At 40.3% G+C, this 22,111-nt stretch overlaps 1 protein-coding gene across 2 annotated transcripts in view; it reads right to left on the minus strand.

Annotated features, from left to right (window-relative positions):
* Positions 1-22,111, minus strand: part of TULP4 (TUB like protein 4) — a 164,114-nt gene that overhangs the window by 31,259 nt on the left and 110,744 nt on the right. For both annotated transcript variants that reach the window (XM_076333777.1, XM_076333778.1), the window contains exons 5-7: positions 10,563-10,743; positions 7,939-8,073; positions 2,817-2,983 (exon numbers count right to left, since the gene is read on the minus strand). In XM_076333777.1, coding sequence (XP_076189892.1) covers positions 2,817-2,983; positions 7,939-8,073; positions 10,563-10,743 — 483 coding nt within the window. The remainder of the gene's footprint in view (positions 1-2,816; positions 2,984-7,938; positions 8,074-10,562; positions 10,744-22,111) is intronic.

Consider the following 22,111-nt stretch of genomic DNA (forward strand, 5'->3'; position numbering starts at 1 on the left):
CATGACAACAGTCATCATCAAGATGAGTAACCTGCAGTACCCAAATCTATTCTACCTTGGGGTTTGCAGTGACTTTATGTTAGGTAGCATTCCAGCCAAGTTGCATATAAATCCGACGTCAGTTTTAGACTGAGTTTTGTTTTAAGCTATAAAATCTCTTGTTTCCTGAATATCCTACCAAAGACAGGACAGACAAACAGCAGAAACAAAAACAGTTCAGTATATTTTACTGATAAAATTTTCAGACATCTGCTTTATCAAAGAATTGGGACAGAGGACCACATGGAAAATCAGTTTTGCACCTGTAATCCACTATTTTCTATGTTCGTTGTGCTTTACTTTTTTTGACCTTTATATTCAGAACAATGCTCATTTAGAATAAATGTGCTTTTCCAGTCACACATTTGCTTGCTTCAGAAGAGACAGTTTTATCAGAAGAGGTAGAGATGAGGAAATTCTTTTCTTCAATTCTTTTCTTCAATAACCAGTGATGAATTTTACAAAATCCCATTACAAGGCTGACTGTCATGGTACAGAAAACTAATTAATTCACTCTGATGAATTTGTCATCAGACAAATTATTGGGACCACTGACGCACTCTGTCATCTTTGCATATACACCTTTGGAGCAGAGACACAGAATAACAAAAGTTACTAGCAATTTTTTGGGGGACAGCATTTTTTATCTGGTTTTATTAGTAAACCAAATACTTAGCAATGTTCTAGCATACCTGTCACTTAGCTGGTAATACCGTTAGACCAGCATTCAAATACATAGAAGCATAAAGTCCACATGAGCAGACACAGGTGTCCTTCTGAAAGACCCCCTCACTTCCTCCTGCAGCTGAGTAAATAGGAATTTAAATGCACTAAATAAAGAGAATAAACACTAACTAATGAGAGAAGAGGTGTGGCTCTAATTTTAGGCAGGTTTATGCACACAGTTTTTTAATAAACATAAATACATCAGTTTGAATGTTATTTTACCCTGGTTTCCTAAGGAAATGAGACTCCATGATTGTGTTATTAATTGGTGGTTGCCACCCCCCCAACTTTCACTTCCAACCTGGTTTACAACTTCTGAAGCTGTTGGCTTTTCATCTGAGGTTGACAAAGGGGGAAGAAATCTCCACGATGCTAAAATGCTGCAGTTGCAGTGAAAATTAGCAACTGGAAAGAGCAGAGAGCCTCATGTTAATATTTTCACTATGAGAAATATGGCAGTATGAACTTGGCAGTTACTTGTTCTGTATGACCTGTCAGTTGTCCTATAAGTACTCACGTAACGGCAGAATAGTTAGCCCTCACGTCAGCCACAATATGTGCTTTCTCCCAGTTGATTAAGCAGAGGAGAAAGAAGAGCTGAAAATATGACAAGAAGTTGACGAGATATAGCGAGAACTAGAGGAAATGAAGGCATTTGAGGCAATTGGGAACAAAGTGGGGGAGAGAGCAGTATGAGACGAGCCTGCACACACGCACACCTTAAGGCAACCTGACCCCATCAGTTCCACTGCTCAAACCACAGCCTGATCTCACAACTTGACACCAGGGTGTTACACTGGTTCAACAGCTAACATGGACAGACAGTATTCTGGTACTGAAGTGACAGAACAAGGTTTGGTTTTTACCTGGTCTGGGAATAAGCAACACCGGTATAAATATTGTTTTTTCCAGAATTGATCCAGAGAGGAAAGGGCTGTGCTACTTAGCTGAAAGGGCTATGTTTAAGACAATAAAGCTGTGTGTATGGGTAAGTCCTTTAGACACCTAAATCAGCATTAGACGTCACTGTACATATTTAGGTTGGCTTTAGAGAACATTATTTCATACATTACAAAACTAAAGAATTCTATCTAAATTAGAGTGCTAACGTTAATAAGCACAGGTTAATGCTAAATATAAGCAAACACAAAAGCTTAGCAGCTGGTTTACTACGTCATCCTTTTGTATCCATCCCAGATCAGGGTACTGAAAAAGAAATCATAATAAATGGTATCATCATTAAACATAATTAAGTAAACATATCTATAGCATTTTCCTTCACTTTTAAATTTCAAAGCTATTATAAATTAAGTTTCACTAGTACAGTCAGAAATCAGAACAAAGTCATCCCTATTCTGCAGAAGATGAAATAAACTGTAAAGTGACATTCAGCTGGGTTCTGAAATATCAGCGAAGACCTATGAAGCATGTTGTGCTCCTAAGCAGCACACAGACCATGTGTTGACATTTACTTGTCAAGTTACATGACCAAGGTTACAGTGAAAGTCTGTACAGAAGGTGGGAACAGAAACAAGACTTTCTGATTCATCCTTCTCCATCTGATGCCATAAAAAGTAAAATATTGCATCAGATCCACTGATTGTACATTAGAAAATTATAGCAATAACAAAGAGAGAATAATCTTGTGGTTATGACACTGGACTTGGAATATTTTTGTCCAGTTCTTGGCTCTGCTACAAGGTCAAGCAAGTTATCCAGTTTTTTCTCCTCACCCACTTACCCATAAACCAGCAGAATTTCCTTTTTCTATCTTGCCCGTTCATGGCCCAATGCTTTTGGGAAACAGACTGTTTCTCATTATATATTTGCACAATACCTAGCACAGTGGGCCTTAGAATCAGATGCAACTTTTGGATGTCTACCTTAATGCAAACAATTATAATTTATAGTGTATTTTTATCTATATCATATTTTAGAATGTGTTCAGATGTTTTGTAAACCTTTTCGCATTGCAGGTCTATGCCAAAGAGCTGATGTGGGAAAAGCATGTCAGCAAAGCATTGAGAACTGACTTAAAAAATACCTCCTACCTGCACAGGTGTCTCCAGAGTGTAGATATGTTCCCCGCGCACATTGTAGAACTTGACAAGTGCGCTTTTCAACAGGGAACCATTGCCAAGGTCAACTAGCTGGCTTTGCTTCTCCATGCCTGCTACTGCAAGTAGGTCCCCTTGTGTACACCACTGTACCACCACATCTGAAATCGCAAAGACAGTTTGCAATAATTACTGATTAGAATCAGTAGGAACAGCGTTTCCAGATGCCGCAAAGTGACTTGAACAGCTAAATCATGCTCTCAAAGGTTACTTAAGTACTTAGAAACCTAAATCCTTTCATCGAAATAGTAGTAAATATGCCGCATATGCACTTCTGAGAATGACTCTTCCTGTTTATTTTGTAAATTGCAAAAAATGTGTAAAAACCATTCATTTTTCTCTCTCTGTGGTGAGTCTAGAATGTAATCAGTGGTTGCTCCTAAGTACCTAAGTACAAGAATTTATTAGAGATGTTAAAACTGATGTGGAAGATCCTATGCACATCTTTGGGGTAAATATCTGGAATTAAGTTAATACGCAAATAAATAACCTCACTGACTAAGACAGCAGCAAAGAGTATTTGTCTGGAAAGGCCTACAGTGCAAAAAAGCAGCATATTTGGCAATGCCTTATGTTCTCACTGGCAGTGAATGTAACTTTTAGTACGACTCAAATTAGAGTTATATTTTAGTATAACACCAAACTAGAAAGACTTTTGGACTTTCGTCCAGAAATACAGATGGCCTCCATGTCATAGGCTTTCTTTTGACACATGACTTGTGAAAATCTACTCATCTGTCTAGCAGGAGATTGCCAGAAACACACAGGGATTGCTTAGTCTCTCATATACATGGATATGAATATACATATCAGTTACTTCTCCTACAGGCACCTCATGATGAGGAACGCCCACAGCTTAATTTGGGGATGCTAATTTCAAACCCTTATATCCTCCAGCTCTTTGTCACGCTGCAACAAGACCACTAAACCAGTATTTTGTGTTTCTGCTTGTGTTTCAGAGGCAGATTTGCAGGTGCAAGGAATACTGAGCTAGTCTTTAAACCTTTTTAGTCTTAAACCAGAGGTGAAAGGCAGCTATTTTGTGCTGAGACGAAGTGAAGGTAAAGACAAAACTTTTGTGCTCTGGGATGCTCGATCTGCCAAGAACCTTTTGAAGACATTTGTGGGCGAGAAGCTGTCTTCAAATGAAGAAGCAGGAGAGAAATGAGAGTTGGCAGGAAGGATCTCAAAATTGTTTCAAGTTGTCAACTTGTCATTTTCAGGGACTTTTATGTGCAATTTAAAATGGTTTTGTATTATTTCAACTTTCTGATATTTCTCATGGGAATTATGCTTCTGTACATATCAGAGGCAAGACGCATGTTCCTCAAGATAATTTTTATAATATGATTTTTGTAATAATAATATGACCCTCAGGGGTCAGTACTGGGACTTGCGCTGTTTAACATCTTTGTCAGCAACATGGACAGTGGGATTGAGCGCACCCCTAGCAGGTTTGCTGATGACACCAAGCTGTGTAGTGTGGTCGACGTGCTGGAGGGAATGGATGCCATCCAGAGGGACCCTGACAGGCTTGAGAGGTAGGCCTGTGTGAACCTCATGAAGTTCAACAAGGCCAAGTGCAAGGTCCTGCACATGGGTCAGGGCAATCCCCAGCACAAATACAGGCTGGGCGGAGAATGGATTGAGAGCAGCCCTGAGGAGAAGGACTTGGGGGTGTTGGTTGATGAGAAGCTCAGCATGACCTGGCAATGTGCACTTGCAGCCCAGAGAGCCAACCGTATCCTGGGCTGCATCAAAAGAAGCGTGGCCAGCAGGTCGAGGGAGGTGATTCTCCCCCTCTACTCCACTCTTGTGAGACCCCACCTGGAGTAGTGCGTTCAGCTCTGGGGCCCCCAACATAAGAAGGACATGGACCTGTTGGAGCGAGTTGAGAGGAGGGCCACGAAGATGATCAGAGGGCTGGAGCACCTCTCCTATGAAGACAGGCTGAGAGAGTTGGGTTGTTCAGCCTGGAGAAGAGAAGGCTCTGGGGAGACCTTATAGCAGCCTTCCAGTACCTGAAGGGGACCCACAAGAAAGCTGGAGAGGGACTTTTTACAAGGGCATGAAGTGATAGCACAAGGGGTAATGGCTTTAAACTGAAAGAGGGTAGATTTAGATTAGATATAAGGAAGAAATTCTTCACTGTGAGGGTGGTGAGGCACTGGAACAGGTTGCCCAGAGAAGCTGTGGGTGCCCCATCCCTGGAAGTGTTCAAGGCCACGCTGGATGGGGCTTTGAGCCTGCTCTAGTGGAAGGTGTCCCTGCCCATGGCAAGGGGGTTGGAACTAGATGATCTTTAAGGTCCCTTCCAAGCCAAACCATTCTATGGTTCTATGAGTCTATGAATTTTTCCACAGCGAGGCATTGTATGCCTCTTTTTTTTTCTTAGTCCTCAGCCCTCTAAGTAATCTACAATGTGATTTATTCATCTTTCTCAGAGATTGTAATGAGAGGCAGGTTAGAGATCAATGAGGCAAGCTGATCAACTCCACTTTTGGTAACTGGATTAACTACACAACTACCAAAGTGAAAAAACAGTCTCCTTGGGATACATGTCTTCAGGTAAAACTTTCAGTCAATCCCCATACCAAGAGAAAGAGGAGTGATTAATGTGTCCAGCAGTTTTCTCTCTCTCTCTCAAAACTCCTAGAATTAGGCTGCTGCAAAGGCAGCGAAGGGCTGGATGTGGGCTGCAGCATCGCCCCGGGACAGCATGGCTATACAGCACGCTTGCACTGCCAACAGGGTCTTCAACGATTATCAAACCTTGACGTAAATAGCTCAACTGATAACTAGGTCTCAGCACAAGCACAGAGATTAGAAATCAGACGGAGGTTTCATCTAGGGTAACGGTCTGCAAGTGAATCAGTGGATCAGAGCCATCCCTCAAAACTACTTGCCAGCCACTACAGGCATGTATATCAGCAAACCTTGACTAGATAGCACTCTAAATGTGCAATAGCTCTGCGGGTAGTAGTTGTAGCTAAATAGTACAACTAGTAGATGCAGTTCAGCAGTTCTGCAGGTAGCAGCGTACTGAGAGTCACTCAGTTAAAAAGCGTAAAAAAAGAAAGGGTACAACTGAAAGGTTCAGGACCTCCACTAGAACTGATAAAAATTCCAGGAGTGTTCAAGCTGGATGAAAAGAAGAACTTGTATTTGGATAATCAAATTCTCATCCAACAGCAAATGTTCTTCTGCATCAATTTAATATGAATACTCCCAGTAAAATGACAGCTATGCAAAGCTAGTAGAACAGCAAAAATATATTGGTAATGCTTGAAACAGTTTTATAGTTGCCTGCTTTAAAAATACATTGGGTAGCCTACAACAGCCCATAAAGACAAGGGCATCTGCTGCAGAGACCACAAAGCAATACTTACAGATTTCAAACAGAAACACATGAATTAAGACTCGCACAAAATACTGAAGACCATTCACTTTCAGCAGAATACCAAGAGGCGGGAGAGGATGGGGACCCGGTGCTGGGTAGTTTTGCACATTCTTGCATGTGATAAAAAACAGTAAAATTACAGTCACTTGAAAAAAAATTGCTAAGAAGATACAGAAAATGTGTACATCTATATAAAACTATTTTAAAATACTTTCCACTGTACAATGCTTCAAAACAAGACAGTGATATCCCAATCACCTCCCTCTGTCTCTGTCTCACACACACTCCCAATCCAGCAAGATGTTGTATATTCTTCGTCTACTGATGAAAACAATGTAGTCCAGTTTATAATTAATGGAAATACTTCTACTCTAGCTTGCACATTAGTATTTTGCTAGAGGAGGGTGATGTAATTAAGGGATCTTTCTTCCATTAGTGAAAGTCAATGGGGAAAGAGAAACAGGATAGACATCCTCAGAAAGATAGAGCCCTGCAACTCTAAACAGAGAATAAGACAGGGTTTGTTTTTCCTACTGTTTCCACCTGAAAGCTAGACTAGATGACAACTAAAGACTACTCCTTACCCCAATTACTATAATACTGTAGAGATGCTGGGCAGACCTGTTGGTGGATATCACAAGAGCTTCTCTAAATTAGTTCCAGTTTCCCAGACTTTAGGTGTCCTTTTGGCTGAAGAAGTTTTCTGGATCATAGGGTTGCCTCATGACGGTACATTTTGCCAGTCATGCACTTCTTGTGCTGGCACAGATGGAAGCAGGAGTGGAAAAGAAACCTCAACCGTGATTTTTTTACCTCCTAAGACTATCCTACATAGTGGATCACCCAAAAACTATTGGGTTCATGTTAGGGCAACTTTTCGCCAAAAATATCCCACTGTTAAAGAACAGCTAAGAGTCTGCTCCAACACCTTAATTTTTTTTTTCATCTAATATAAAACTAATTTACCTGTGGAGATGAAACAGAATCAATGGAACCTATATTTAAGTATGTGCTTATATGCCATAGTGCATTAAAACATCTCTGCAGGCAAAGCACCGTAAATTGTACTGAGAGTGCTGGCAAAGTAAGGGACTTTTTTGATAGGTAAGAACAGTAAAAATTTCAATGTGAATTAAAGATTTTACATGGAATACTGATCGTACAAACATTCATGCACATCACTTAGCAAGACGTATAGTAATTAATCAGTGGAATTTTCCTTCTGTCAGAATAACTTGCCTCCTGATAATTAATAATTCTAGCAAGTTTTCAAAATCTGTGGGAGTCAAAGCAGCATTGCAATTCATACCTGGTCACCAAAAGCATGGGAGGAGACCTTGTGGATTAAAGATGCAAAGGAAGTGTTACGTAGCAGAGGCATTCACACAAAGAAGCATAAACATATTAGCACATTCAGCTGAAAAACTGCCATAAAAACACGATCTCAAAAATTTAAACATTTTTTCAAACACAAAAACTCTATTGGCCAAGCGCTGCTCTTCCACCAGCAGGTGTCACTGCTGGAAATGGCAATAACGGTGGCCGAGTGCTTCTGGATTAGCAGAGACGACCACAAAAACATAACCTATACACACATCATTAAAAAGACAAGAAAATCAGAGTATAGGAAGGGGGTGAAATGGCTTCCTTTTGTACCTTTCAACCCTGAGCGGATGATAGTAGGAGACAAGTCATCATAATTGTTCATTAAACTGATGTCTCCCGACGTGAAGCTGACAGTAAGTAGTGGCTTGGTGTTCTGCACCGGGACGGGATACGCAGCTGGCCCATCTGCGAAAACAAGGCTCTGGAGTGAGCAAAAGGCAAACAACCAGAAGTAATTACATCCAGGCTGAAATACACTGTACTTCAGCCTACTGCCATCAGGAGTGGTTCCAAGCCTCAAACTACCTGCTTATTTCTGCAACGTCTATGGGCAAAAGCAAAGCAGGTTTAGCTAGTTAGTTTGTCTGCTTTTCTGAAACCCCAATGTTTTTACTTTGTGTATTTTTACTGCAGTACATCCAAAGCGATTTCTGCATATACTATTATGTTCTACAGTGGTGGTTTTCAATCTTTCTCCACTGTCAACTCCCCAAAGTGTCCACAAATTGAAAACCAATGCTTTGGAAGGCTTCCTTGGGACCCAAGTTGAAAACCAGTGTAATAAACAATATAATCACATTAAAAGCTATTTGTTAGATACATTATAAGACATTATAAAAATGTCTAAGAGAACATACTGACCTTTCACAAATTACCGTATTCTAAATGTCAAAAGCTAGGCAGCAGCATGAAAAGTTACCTGCCATCCTGCATAACAGGATCCAATGCACGCCAAGGTAGAGATGAGCCCAAATGGAACACTTGGCTTTAAAAACCATTTCTGCAAAGTCTCTGCTCCTCTGGGCTTGTTTTTCGGCCTTCACTGAAATTCCCTTGTTCAAATACTTAATGACCAGTATTGCCATCTGTAGCATTCACTGTTTAATTCTTTTTGTTTACAATTTCTGACAGGAGATGCCACTGGCCCCTGATAAAGTGCCTCTCAAGGCCCAACCAGCATCTTTTCAGTCAACAAAAATGGCACAGCCAGTTAAGAGTGGTATTGCTTCCTGAACTTGTAAAAAAGCTGATCAGAAAGCATTTTGGAGAAAGATGTCCAGTAATTAGCATCTCTGTGTGTATATAATTTGATAAGAAAAACCCATCAAACTTCCAGTCCTTCCTACACATCTGTGTGAGTCAAAGGCTTGTCACCTTTGAGAGGTTTATGCTGCATCTGCTCTAAAGAAAACACACCATGTTTGGGTAATCATTAAAATAGGCTTGTAGGCTTGTAACGAGTCCACCCACACCCTGATCGACTCAGAAAAAGCTAGCATATTTGGATCATTTAAGTTCTCATCTGTGTACTCTGCAACTTCACCATCCTCCAACTGGAACCTCGAAAAACCAATTTAATGTTGTTCTCTGTCTTGCTTTAGAAGCTTGCTAGGAAATTTGAAGTTTGTTTCTTTTCTTCTGAGGTAAGAAATCTCACCCAGTACCAAAAGTGAGACATGAAAACCAAAACAAAAGTCAGTTTTAAAAGATGCTAACATTTTACCAGTTGATCACATTATGTTCTATCATTATTTGTTAAATACATATGCTTATTATATTGACATATATATACATGATTCTGGAAAAGATAGATTTTTGGATTGAATCAAAATTGGAGTTAAAACTGCAAGAGTCCTCAATTCAGTGGTTCAGATCTGAGATGCAAATTCAGAATTATTTCTAGCTATTATGTATTTAAAGTTTTCATTGTACAATCACTGTTATATTAATTTAGTTCTTAATTTAGTTAAGATTTTATACACTGAAACACAGAAACAGCTTACCTAGATCTTATAGACTGATCAACAGCATTAACAAGAAGAAGTATTAGCATTACTTGCATAAGAAGGATGAGGCTGACTGTGCATGGATACCTAGGCCTCCTAGGTCTTTGCTATTGATGATTTCCAAACAGTTTAAAACCAAAACATTTCACCCAATGAGTTATATTTATACTTAAGGGGAGGGAAGGATTTCTTCCTGACCCTCCAACTGGCAATGTGCTCTGAAGCATGGGAATTAGTAACTCCAGACAGCTCCAGTCACCCTTCTACCCTGTGTAATTGGAGGAAATATTTTCATCTCCAATCCTTCTACGGAATTTATTGAGCTCTTTATGTCAGGACTATCAAGAATGGGACTACAATGATGAGCATTATCTCCGTCTCACAGGATTTCTTTAAAATTAAAGATGTAGTACTTTCCGCTATGATAGTACTGGTGTCTTTTCACATGAATCTATGTAATAACGCATTAACTTCTATGACTGCACTCTGACTACCTCCATACATGTGGACCATTGCAATACCTCACATCTGCTTATCAATGAAACCTGATATGCCCCTACCTAGTGTTTTTCACTCACCCTCACTAAAAACTTTGTGTTGTTATCTCATTTGTGCAAGCACAGGCAGAGCAGCACAGATGAGGTATGACCTGCAGCAAGCCACGCAGCGAGGCTGGTGGCAGAGCTGGGGATGAACCCACTCTCCCATACCAGCCCTCTGCTCCATCCCCCATGCTACCTCCACAGGAATGCACCATCTTTCGGCCTCTACCAGCTTGAAACTGTGGCCATCTTGCTGTTTCAGTACAGCATGACAACTCCCTGGCATTCAAGATGTCTTTGTGAGCGCTTGCAAAGCTGAAACAGAAGGATATGCACACAACACTACCTTGCGGTGGGGAATAGTCGTCGGAGTCCGTGTCGCTCTCGCTGCTGTCCTCCACCAGGAAGCTGGGGTAGTTCCAGGACATGCTGAGGATGCCATCTGACTCATGAAGGAGCACATGGGCCAGCATTCGGCCATGGCAGTCCATGACGATAACCTGTCCATCAGCAGTGCCAAAGAGTACCTGAAATGAACAGAACGGCCCTCAGTCCCACCAAGAGTCAGCCACTGGACACTCCTTCAAACGCATCTTGTAATTAACTAGCTATGCTGGAAATTAGTTGCAAGTAAAGCAGTCAGGGATGTGAAATGGTGCCACGATAGGACACTGCAACTAAAGGTGTATATAAAGAATGAAGTTAAAGCAGCAGGGCCTAGAGGTTAAATTCCTATGATCAAGTAATGTTTCATGGTGGGGTGCATTTCGTTCACTTTAATACAAGACATTACACTTTATTCGAACTTGGCTATTACTACAACTAAAGCGAGCTGGCAGAAGGGCTACCACAGATTCTGCAGTATTCTTGGATTACACAGAAACTTCTAAAATTGGTGGCAGAAACCGAGGTATGCATCAGTCCTAACGATATCAAAAGGCACAGCTGACAAAAGTGAGGTCTTAGCAGAGATTTCAAACAGCTTGTGAGAAATAGAAAGCTGAATAGAGGAGGACAGGTTATTCAGCTGATAAGCTGAGAGAAGGTGAGAGAACATCTTCCAAAAACAGAGGCAAAAAGCAATACGATCAGTCAACTGGAAGTAGATTATTATAGCCCAAGAGGAAGGCAACATGTTCAGGAAGAGGTGAAGAAGAGCTTCTACCCACCATTTCAAATACAAAATGGATAACTGTCATGGTTTAACCCAGAAGGCAGCTAAACACCACACAGCCATTTGTTCACTTCCCCCCTCAGTGGGATGGGGGAGAGAATCAGAAAAAAGGTAAAACTTGTGGGTTGAGATAAAGACAATTTAATAGGACAGAAAAGGAAGGGAAAATAGTAATAATGCTAAAAGAACATACAAAACAAGTGATGCACAATGCAATTGCTCACCACCTGCTTATCGATGCCCAGAGAGTTCCCGAGCAGCAGCCGCGCCCCCCTGGCCACCTTCCCCCAGTTTTTGTTCAGGATGATGCCATATGTTATGGAATATCCCTTTGGCCAGTTTGGGTCAGCTGTCCTGGCTGTGCCCCCTCCCAGCTTCTTGTGCACCTCCAGCCTACTTGCTGGCCGGGCAGTATGAGAAGCTGAAAAGTCCTTGACTTAGTATAAACACTGCTTAGCAACAAGTAAAACATCAGTGTGTTATCAACATTATTCTCATCCTAAATCCAAAACACAGCACTATACCAGCTACTAGGAAGAAAATTAACTCTATCCCAGCCGAAACCAGGACAATAACGCAAGTTTTTTTCTTGCCCCTAAACTATTCAATAGCCAATGCGCACTGACTGAAGTCAGACTGACTGGAACCTACAATTTCTTTTTTATAAGCATTTTCTGTCTTGAGGTTTTAAGCAACTTAAGATCCTGCATATTTGATGAATTTTAGAAAAATATCAGGAAATAAGGATTAATAAATCCACAAAACAATAAATGCATTAGCCAAGGCTGCTGCTGCTATCACGTAATTCCATATGAGGCAAATATGTTATAAAGCAAGTTTAAAGGCACTCATGAATTTGAAAACTAGCCAGCATTAAAAATGAAGCTAAAAGGAAGGTTAAATCTTATACTTGCCCTTCAGTCTACCAACTATTTCCAGTGCTTGTAAATTGAAGATTCTAACAATTATATGCCCAGAACAAAAATTCACCCATCCTTGTATCTTACCTCTAACAGTGGTCAAGTGTTTGGAGAAGAGTAAGAGAACAGGATGCACTGAGCAGGCACCTCCCCTGCACACTCATGTAGCTTCCGGCAAAAACCTGAGAATTTCACTTGGTAGCCTTTACCTCTTAACACTAAAAGAAATATGGAATATTTGTTCCCTACTTACATTCGCCACATTGGTCACAATTTTACAGACCTCTATTATCTAATCCCTTAGTCATCTCTTTTCCAAGCTAAAGAATCATAGCCTGCTTAGGATCTCCTTGTACAGTTGTTGTTCAAAGCCTCCAATCACCCTTGTTGACCTCTGCTGTCAGAGGTCTTCCTTTCTATCTTCCTTCTGAGATGTCGTGCCAGACTTGCAGCATTCAAACTATGTATTATATCAGACATATACAATAGTACTCACCGAGGAAGCAATTGTCATGGTTGCACTTTTGAAAGTTTCAGAAAGGAAGCGTGGCTTCAAAGGTCTCAGTCAAAAATAAGTACTAAAATTTTTTCTATGATCAAGGCGATGATCAGGAAACACAGAAGGTTGTAAACTAGAATAGCAGTTTAACAGAGGAACTCCAGTGAAGTCATTAAAATCTTAAGAAAATCAATGGAGTTGTTTCACATTATCAGAAGCAATGAAAGAACAGTTCCTGGCTGCCTTAACTGTAATCATTACACGTGTACAAATATTTTTGTGTTAAATAGCTGCTGGGTTAAAACAGCGGCTAAAGTTTGCTACAAGCCTCAGATTACTATTCTTAGATATAAAAGCAAGAACTCGACCTTTGTTCATCTCACGCTCCCTTCCCTTGCCCTTTATTCTATTCTTCTTCTGCTTGTATCATCCCATCTCCTTTCACATTGTTCATTATTTCAACTGTTTTTACATGCATAATCAGTACACAGCCACTTTCACTACCTACTTTCAGAACATAACCACTCTCTTTCGGATCTCTACAAAACAAACTTCTTCCACAAAGCCAAAATCCTACCAGTTGTCATTGCTAGCTTCTCACACCACTTTCAGCCTACTCTCTATAGATTAGTTTTTACCAGTCTCCTAGGAGTTTTATAACTGCAAAATACCCAGACAGAGGAGGTGAAACCCTCTATTGTTTCTGAAAATAGCAGTATAAGAGTTCTGCCTTCTAAGATCCTGTAGAAACACTTTATAATTGGGTAGGAACAAAATGTTGGGACTCATCACCCAGAGTTCAGTCTCATCTCAATCTAAAGCTAATTCTTTCGAGTAGCACTGCCCTCTATTCATTTAAAATTACGACGTCTTACAGTAATTTCCAATTCAGATCAGAACAGCTGCATGTGGGCATCTTAATTCTTGCACTGGAACCTGAGAGAGCTCTTTAGCAACCTAGAAATGTCAAAGGGCACTCTTCATCTCTTTAACCAGGCCATAGGTTTCAAGGAGCAGCTTTAAGTTTCGGGGTTATTGTAGCAATACAACCTTTAAGATGAAAGCATTTATCAGGCTGATAGTCTTGCTGGCTGAACTCCTGCTGAAGCTGTAAAAATGTCTAATGGTGTTATCATCCATAACATTACTCAAGTTATAAATGCCACACTCCAGCTACTTATGTCAGATGGATAAAACTCTCTTGACCTTCAGAAAAAAGGCTGAGCCACAGGGTATGCCTTCTGAAGGATCCAATGGAGAAATCAAAAGGCTGTATTTCAGCTGCCTAAATTCATATTTTTCAGGTATTTGCAGATCTAGGAGGTCTCCGGGATTGTTGGAAAAAGGTAATTAACAAGTTACTGTGTTTTGTTAACCCTTGAATACAAAAGCTAAATGATAATAGTAGCAATTTAAAAAAAATCCCAAGTACTTATTTTGAAGTGGTTCTCTGGCCCCTTGTTCTACTCTTCTTCTCTTTTCTCATTCCTCTCCTTTCATACGGTTAATTATTTCAATTGTTTTTACATGTATTACCACTTGTAGAATTGTATGTGTAGAATTATGCATAATCTGATAATAAAATACCTAAAATCACCCAATACATTCAAAGTGTGAGTCAGCTACACAACATACATTATTTCTTTACAAAACATATTAAACATAACAAATCCTGAACTACAGTGAAGCTGTAGCTGATTAAATGTCATACAAATGCAGAGCAGCCTCCAATGGTGCCCTGATGCTGTATGCTTTGAAGGGAAAACTGTGATAAACAGCATTGGGATAATTCACACACAGTTTTCTAAGTGTACCGAGAGCTGAAAGTTGGGTTCAGCCCTGAAACACAAGCGTCTGGGTTCTCCATGAAACCCAAGCTTGGGATGATTCCTACTTATAACAAATCCGTACACCTGAAAAACACCCTTCTCTGAAATGTGCTGACCTCTCAGCCTCTGTAGTAACTTGTGATGAGTTTCACAAGCTAGTTTTGGTAAATAGAAAGGTTTTTCATCAGTTTTTAAACTATTATCCATGAAATTATCATTCAAGATTGCAATCCCTTTAAACACCCAAGATTTCAGAGAGTCTTCAATTTTCAGTCTGAAATGTACCAATTCCTAAAAGACGTGGTAATCAAAAGATGGGGTATTCTGCTCTGAAGTTATTTTTTCACGAAGAGATGAATACTAGAACAGCCAAGAAGCTAAAAAATTCAGTCCAAGAGGAACAACTTGAACTTGTTCAGTGATTTTACTACATGTCGATCTGTTGTGAACTGTCGCTATTCCTGTAAGATCTGTTGTGATGCCATAATGCATCTGGACCAGATACAGTACTAGCAGAAAATGGTTTGGCAGCACTGAGGTCAACAGAACTACAATGGAGCAACCACAGACCTGGTGCACTGAAGGTCCAGCTGAGGAGGCCCACTACTTCGTAAGAGAACTACAATTTACTAACAGTGATGCTATTTTTGCACAAAATATATTCTGTTGCTATTTAATTTGGTTTAATGTATGCAAATTGAACTCATCAACAGTAAGAATGTTCAAGCTTTATGTTAATTTGAATACACTAGCCCAGTAGGAAAGGGGGAGATCCCGCCATCTCATGCCATCTGATTATATGCAGTAGCTGAGAAAAGTCTATAAATCGTAACAATTTCATTAAGTCATTGAAGCTGTGCTGACTTACATCTGCAGGGAACCTACCTACTGTCCATTCCTACCTCCTAGCCTGTCCTCATTGTCAAAGCAGCTTTCCAGAACTACAGTCACTTTAACTTTTATAATAACTGAGGATAATCCAGTTCCAGCAATAATGTATTCAATGACTTGATGTATATATGAGGGGCAAAAGAAAGAATTATTTCTAATCTCAGGTTTTCGTTGTACAAACTGAATAATCAATACTGTTGCAGAAAGATATGGATAAAATAAGATGCTCCCTTCATGAAATTTAGTAGCAACACTGAAGGTTTCTAATGTTGCTGGTTAAACAAAACTCCCAGGAAATCTCATCAATACGTTTTTGGAACATGGGCTGTCATTCTGTACCAGGGCAATGACCAAGCCTTTCCTTGAAGCTCAAGTAGAGGTATTAGAAGCTGGACTTCCTGTAGCTACTGGAGATTACTTCAGGAATGCACTTTTAAAGCGAGAGATTCCAGTGTCGTGATGCTAGGAGGTTAGAAAAGGAACATCTGCTTTACTTCTGTTGGCCCAGGATTTTTAAAGGAACCCCTTTGACTTTTTACAAAGAATGTACATCTGACAACTGAGGAAAGCAAAACAACTCACAGACTCAGCTAATTAAAACAGCATTGAAAATGAATCTAGTAAACTCCATCCTAGTATAATTTGATTATTTAAAAACCAAAATATTCACAGAAAGACAGAACTTGCCTTGTTGGACTATGCAAGATGCGTTAGCAGATTGCATTTAAATTCCTGGATACACTGAAACGTTCTGAAAATTAATTTCATCTGTCATGAAATCTCAGGTGGTCTAATCTTCCCTAAGCTGTGGCTAAGTTGCCAGCTTTATGGTAACGCCACTGAGCAATATCTTGAGTTGCAGCTCTTCCTTTTCCCATAGGATAGGTGGCAGCTGGAAGGACAAAGTGACCACATGAAGTTTTTCCAGGAAGTGACTGATCACATTAGGAAAAGGCGAAGGGTTAGATGTGTCCTAGAAGTTGCTTACTAGACCAGTCCAGCAAACTGAGCTCTATTGGACTTGAAATTCTCAAGCTGCCTACAGCCCTAAGTCATGCAAATAACTGTATGTAACCTGTAAATGTTGCTATCTCACAACAGTTAATATTTAAACAACAGTAAGTATTTTAAAATAAAAAAATAATTTAAAACATATAGTGTGACATAAAGGCAAACCCACTGTTCCCATTTGTTATAATGCAAATTGACTACTTAGTTTTCCCCTTTGCAGACTAATTCCTGGCCAGTTCTTCTCTCCACACTGCTAAGCCATCCAAAAACAGTAAGTAAAATATGTATTGTTATAATTTGCTGTGGTTTCTACACCTGCCAAATCATTCATGCAGAGAATATATCCCCACTACGCCAAAATGCACATGCAGGTATTTCTGTCGGGAAATCCTAAGGGGGGCCTGTTTGCATTGGAACTTGTTGACATTTTCAGAACTAAATACACCATTTCAGCTATATTTTCTAGCCATCACTTTTAATGACACATGCAAAGACTTCTGAGAGACTAGTGAGTCATGATCTGCCTCTGCAAGAAACATCTTACCCAGGTCTTTTCAGACCAGTTTACAGCTGTTTTGTGATTCCATGTTCAATTTTTGCTTTAACTAGTTGCAAGTTGCGGATGTAAATCTTATTTGCATGTTTCTTGGATGTTCTTAAAACCTTTTCTAAATGTATTGCAGGAAAATAATGCTGCTCTTCAATACTTAGAACAGAGATGTGATTATTTCTGCTAGCAGCTAAGTTAGTTCATATTCAGGATCCTTCATAATCTTTGGATGTAGCAGTTGGACAGAGGGACTTGCTGCATTTCAAACTAACCTGTTCCAGGACCCCCTTTTAATTTGCCTAGACTCAGTGAGGAGTCTCTCAACAGTGAAGTAGTAGCCCAGGGCAGGAATCTCACCAGCATCTTGTGGCCAAGTAAACCATGAATGATCTCACAAAAACTTACGCTTTTGGTTTTTAACATTCTCCAGGGTTGTGTTTCCAAAGTCTGGAGGATTTCTTTTCCACCTACCCACTTTGCAAACCTTGCTCTTTCAGCATTTTGGTTTACTCTTTGCCTTTCTGGTTCCTTTTCTGTTTGGCACACGTCTTGCTGTACAAATGATGCCACCCCTGGGTACCTCTGCATTTGCAGCTGCCTCATCCAGTGTTGTTTCCCTGACATTCCCCTTTTCAAAGCTTAGACCTGTCTTTACGCTTTTTCCTTCAGCCTCCTCCCCCACCTCCCCCCAAAGGAAAAAGTCAGCACTGTACCTCAGAAATTACATTCTGCAAAAATAAGGCCAACTGCACTTGCATTGTCAGAAGATGCTGAGCGGTTCAAGGAAGCTGAATTAGTTCTGTTTGCCCTGATTTAGCCATCTGGACAAATATTAGTATTCATGATAGGAAGAGCCTTCACAGTTGTCACCATAATGCCATCATACTAATAGAGATAAATCTATTTTGCTGATCCAAAATTAACTGAATTATAAACTGATTAATATACAAAATGATGGATCAACCTTCTATTTATGCAGGTCGGCTTAGTAACATAGGAAATACTTGGAAAATTATTGTCTTTAAATATTTTCATTCTAACAAATGAAAATTTCTAACAAAAAAATGCCAGTCTTGCAAAGGCTGAGTTACATTTTGCAGTCCATTTAGTTGTGGTATTAGCATTTTGCATTCCTTGTGCTGCTCTTGTTTACCGTTTCTCCATCACGAAGCAGGAGACAGTGCAGCAGCCTCTTAGGATACATTAAAAAGTGAAACTTTGTTTCTTCCCAGTGTGATATTTCTGGCTTTCCTTCTTTTTACCTCAAAATGCAGACAGAAGGAGGGAGAACCAGAGAGAGGGAGACAGCTGCTCTCCTGCTGAATACTTTTTATTTCCATTAAAAATTCAATGCTGTAAAATGATTTCTTGAACTGACACAAAAAGAGACATCACCACAATTCACACACAAGCTCGGGGGGAAAGCACTAGGTTTTCTTTGACTGCCTTTATGTCTGAAAAAACTGAGAAGAGTTTTTGTTTCCTTTGGACATGAGGAGTTACCAGCCCCACATGGATGATATACCACGAGATCATCCAGCTAACTGCATATATACACAGCAGTGAAATTCTCATTCGAGACCATTAACGCTTTCAAAAGCAGCACTGGTTTAGTTACCTACTTTCAGGCTTGTTCCTTCTCTCTCCTATGAAGTCCATAGGGTCTAGATAACTATTACAAAGCCCTCAAAGGAGAAGACAAAGTAAATACACTGGAGATCTTGGTGACAGATCCATTTAATAAATACTGAAATACTAAAACCTGGGGATACAAACCGCACTGGTTTTACTTCTCTCTAAAATAATGTAACAAAGCTGAATGACTGTAAATGAGATACAGCCTCGCACACCGTTTCAGGAGTCAAAAATGTAAGTAGTCTCAAAACCAGGATCTCAAGCTATACAACTACTCTGGACATGTGGGGATGGAAGCAATTGTCCAGGAGAAGACAATGTTATTTGAAAGCATTCTGGCAAATCACAGAAAGACTGATTATTATATGCCCCTATAATTATACCTGGACTAATTCTGACTTGTGTATTTCCAGGCACACGCATTTCTATATTCTTTCTTGACTCTTGAGACATTTTTCAAGAAAGCATCCTATAACAATCATATTTTTAAGTCAAAAGAGTTGCCCTTCTATATAATGTTTACTGAATTAACCATATGCCTCAGTTTACTTTAGACGTGGAAAAGACTTGTGGGGTTTTTTTAAACTTGTGTGAGGTTTCAAATCATATTCAAAGTAGTATGCAAAATGAACAAAAAGCCAGCAGCTGGAACACCTTCTACAGAACATCTGTAGCTTTTAACACGGACAGGACTCTGAGCCTGGACCACTGAGCTCCCACAGCAGAAGTACTTTGGAACGCTCTTCAAGCAGCGCCGTTTTCTGTTTTCTCACGAAACTCTGCCAGGGAAGTGCATACATGTGTATGAAAACACACATTCTTCACATATATACAATTATATATAGCAACAAAAACAACTATTTGGTACTGTTAGGTGGGAAAATGCAATTAGTTTTACCAACAACCACTCAATCAGGCAAAGAAGTCAACTGATACACTTGGCAGTCTCCTGCATTGTTCCCAAGCCAGGTTTTAGTTATTTCCTGAAACATATGTTGACTGCTGAAGCTAAAATTTCCTTCAGGGTTTTAGAAGTCTGAGAGTTTCTGCTGGGGTTTTGTGGTTTTCTTTTTTCCTAATTGAAAATGGTATTACTTAGTAACAAGGATTGCACTCTTGACCAGTGAAAATGCAATACAAAGCAGTTTAGAAGCAATGTCCTTGCTGTTTTGAATTTCATAATACAAAATCAAGAAGCCGCTGAGTTAAGCTATATGTGAATGGAAGCCAGCCCCTCAACTTCTGCATTCTCCTTTTAGGTCTTGAGTCCTGGCAGAGAGGGGTAACTCAGCATGGTCAGGAAATACGTAGAATGGGTGAGGTCAAGTATAACTGAGCCAACATGGAGATAGGCTGAGTAATAAACTGTTACTGAAATGAGGCACTGAAGAAGAATTACTATCCTCCTGAAAGCAGGGAAGGATTAATCCCTTTTCAGCCGATGCAGTTGCCAACAATCCCTCAACGTCTGAACACCGACAAGAAACTGGCTCCTGGACAAAGAGCAGAGAGTTCAAGTTGAATCCACACAGGATGAAACACCGATGGGAAAGGTTTTGGAGAATAAAGAGATACTGCTCCCACTTTCCATTGGCATACTATCTCTTTTTGTCAAGTCAATGGAAAGACCATGTGATACCACTTTCCAAAAATACCACCTTTCATCTCCAATTTACTATGAAACTTGGCCTTGCTTTCTGAGACAAGACCTAGTGCAGAAATCCACAAATCTTCTCCTCCAGATTCAATCACTCTAATCCTCCTTCCCTGCACCAACGTTTCAGACTATTCACAGGCTTGAACACATCTGACCCAAGTTCAAGATCCTATCTGGCTTCTAGTCTTCTTACTAACTTCCAAAAAAATGACGGATCAAGTCGCAGTGATAATAAAGTTTAAATTAACCACTCTGGCAGCTACATTTCTTTTGAACTGAAAAGATCACAAAGCTCCAGATGAACCAAAGGGATCCTGGGGCTGAAGCGTTCTCAGCCAAGTGGCTCTGGCAATGGAATAACACAGACTGTTTCTGAAAAATGCTGTAAACCCTTCAGAGTTTGAAGAGTTTTTCCTCTGTAAGAATTACACTAGCACTCACATGCCCTCTCCTGATCAACTCAAAATCTGAACGAACAAATTAAAGCAATTTTCCTACCTTATATATGACTTCTTAGAAAGACAGTAGCTTCCTGCAGGAGGTGCCATTTTTTCCCTGCACTGCCTAAAAAGTAGCATAAGTATGTGCTGCTACTTTGCACAGGTGCACTGCAAATCCTCGTTCTTACCATTTGCCCCACAGCATAACACAGTGCTTCTCAGAAACACAGTTTCAAGTAAGTACTCCCTGTCCCAAAGAACTAAAGACTTCAGGCTATATACGAGCAAATCTTTCTGTACAAGTGCCAGCAAGGTGAGAGGAGAGGCAAAGGACTTCTTTCTTCCTGCCACTTCCCCCACAGAGACTGGTCGTGTTTCTATTTGCGCTCATCTTTACTTTGCTGACTCAAACACTGATGCTCCAAAAACGTAAAACAGTGCTGGGTATAAAAATGCTAAGTGGACTCATTAACTGAATAGCACGACAAGTCTTCAGCTCTCCCTCCATCTCTGGTTTGTCGCTGCCATCAACATCCTTCCTTTCCTGAGGGAGGGGAAGACGTGGTAGAGTGCGCAGAGCTTAACAAACCCCAGATTCTGGTCAACTAAAGTAAGAATATTGTGACCTATCTGAGTATCCTGTTAGATCACAGTAAAGAGTTGTAAGATACACTGTTGTGGGTGATCTGTACGTCCTAGAACACTGTGCATCCAAGGGGATGCAGAAATCCATTCAGCCATTCGCTTTTCGCAGTAACAAACATCAAATACCCTGTCTACAAAGATGAGCAAAACATTAAAACAGTTGTATTCTTCCTTCCAGACAGAGTCATTAAGGGAAAATTTCTTTGCAAGACTCATCTGAAACAGGGTTGACATGAAACATTGCAGGAGCTACTGAGAAAAAATGAGCCATGGTGCTGTCAGCACATAAACATCCCCCATCTTACAGCCTTCATGACTAGAACAAATAGTACCATCTCGTCAGCGCTCTCAGTGTCTTGCCACTACAGGCTGGATGAAGAGCATCAAGGGAAAGATTAGGCAAGGCACAGATGAAGCGAGTGGGAAGAAGAAAGCACAGTGAAGCATCACCTTGTTGCTCCACTCCTTCAGTCACCTGCTCAGTAACTGTGCTGTATCAACTAGGGTTTCTGGCAGGAAAACCCTTGCCTGGAATAAACCCACAGAGAGATGTCATGGCTCCTGAAGCTGCAGATGAACCTAAAGGCTCTGAGGAGAACATCCATGTTCTCTATCCTCCCCAAAACTCAAGGCAAAGCCTATAA

The sequence above is a fragment of the Aptenodytes patagonicus genome, chromosome 3 (genome assembly GCF_965638725.1).
Source record: "Aptenodytes patagonicus chromosome 3, bAptPat1.pri.cur, whole genome shotgun sequence".
NCBI lineage: Eukaryota > Metazoa > Chordata > Aves > Sphenisciformes > Spheniscidae > Aptenodytes > Aptenodytes patagonicus.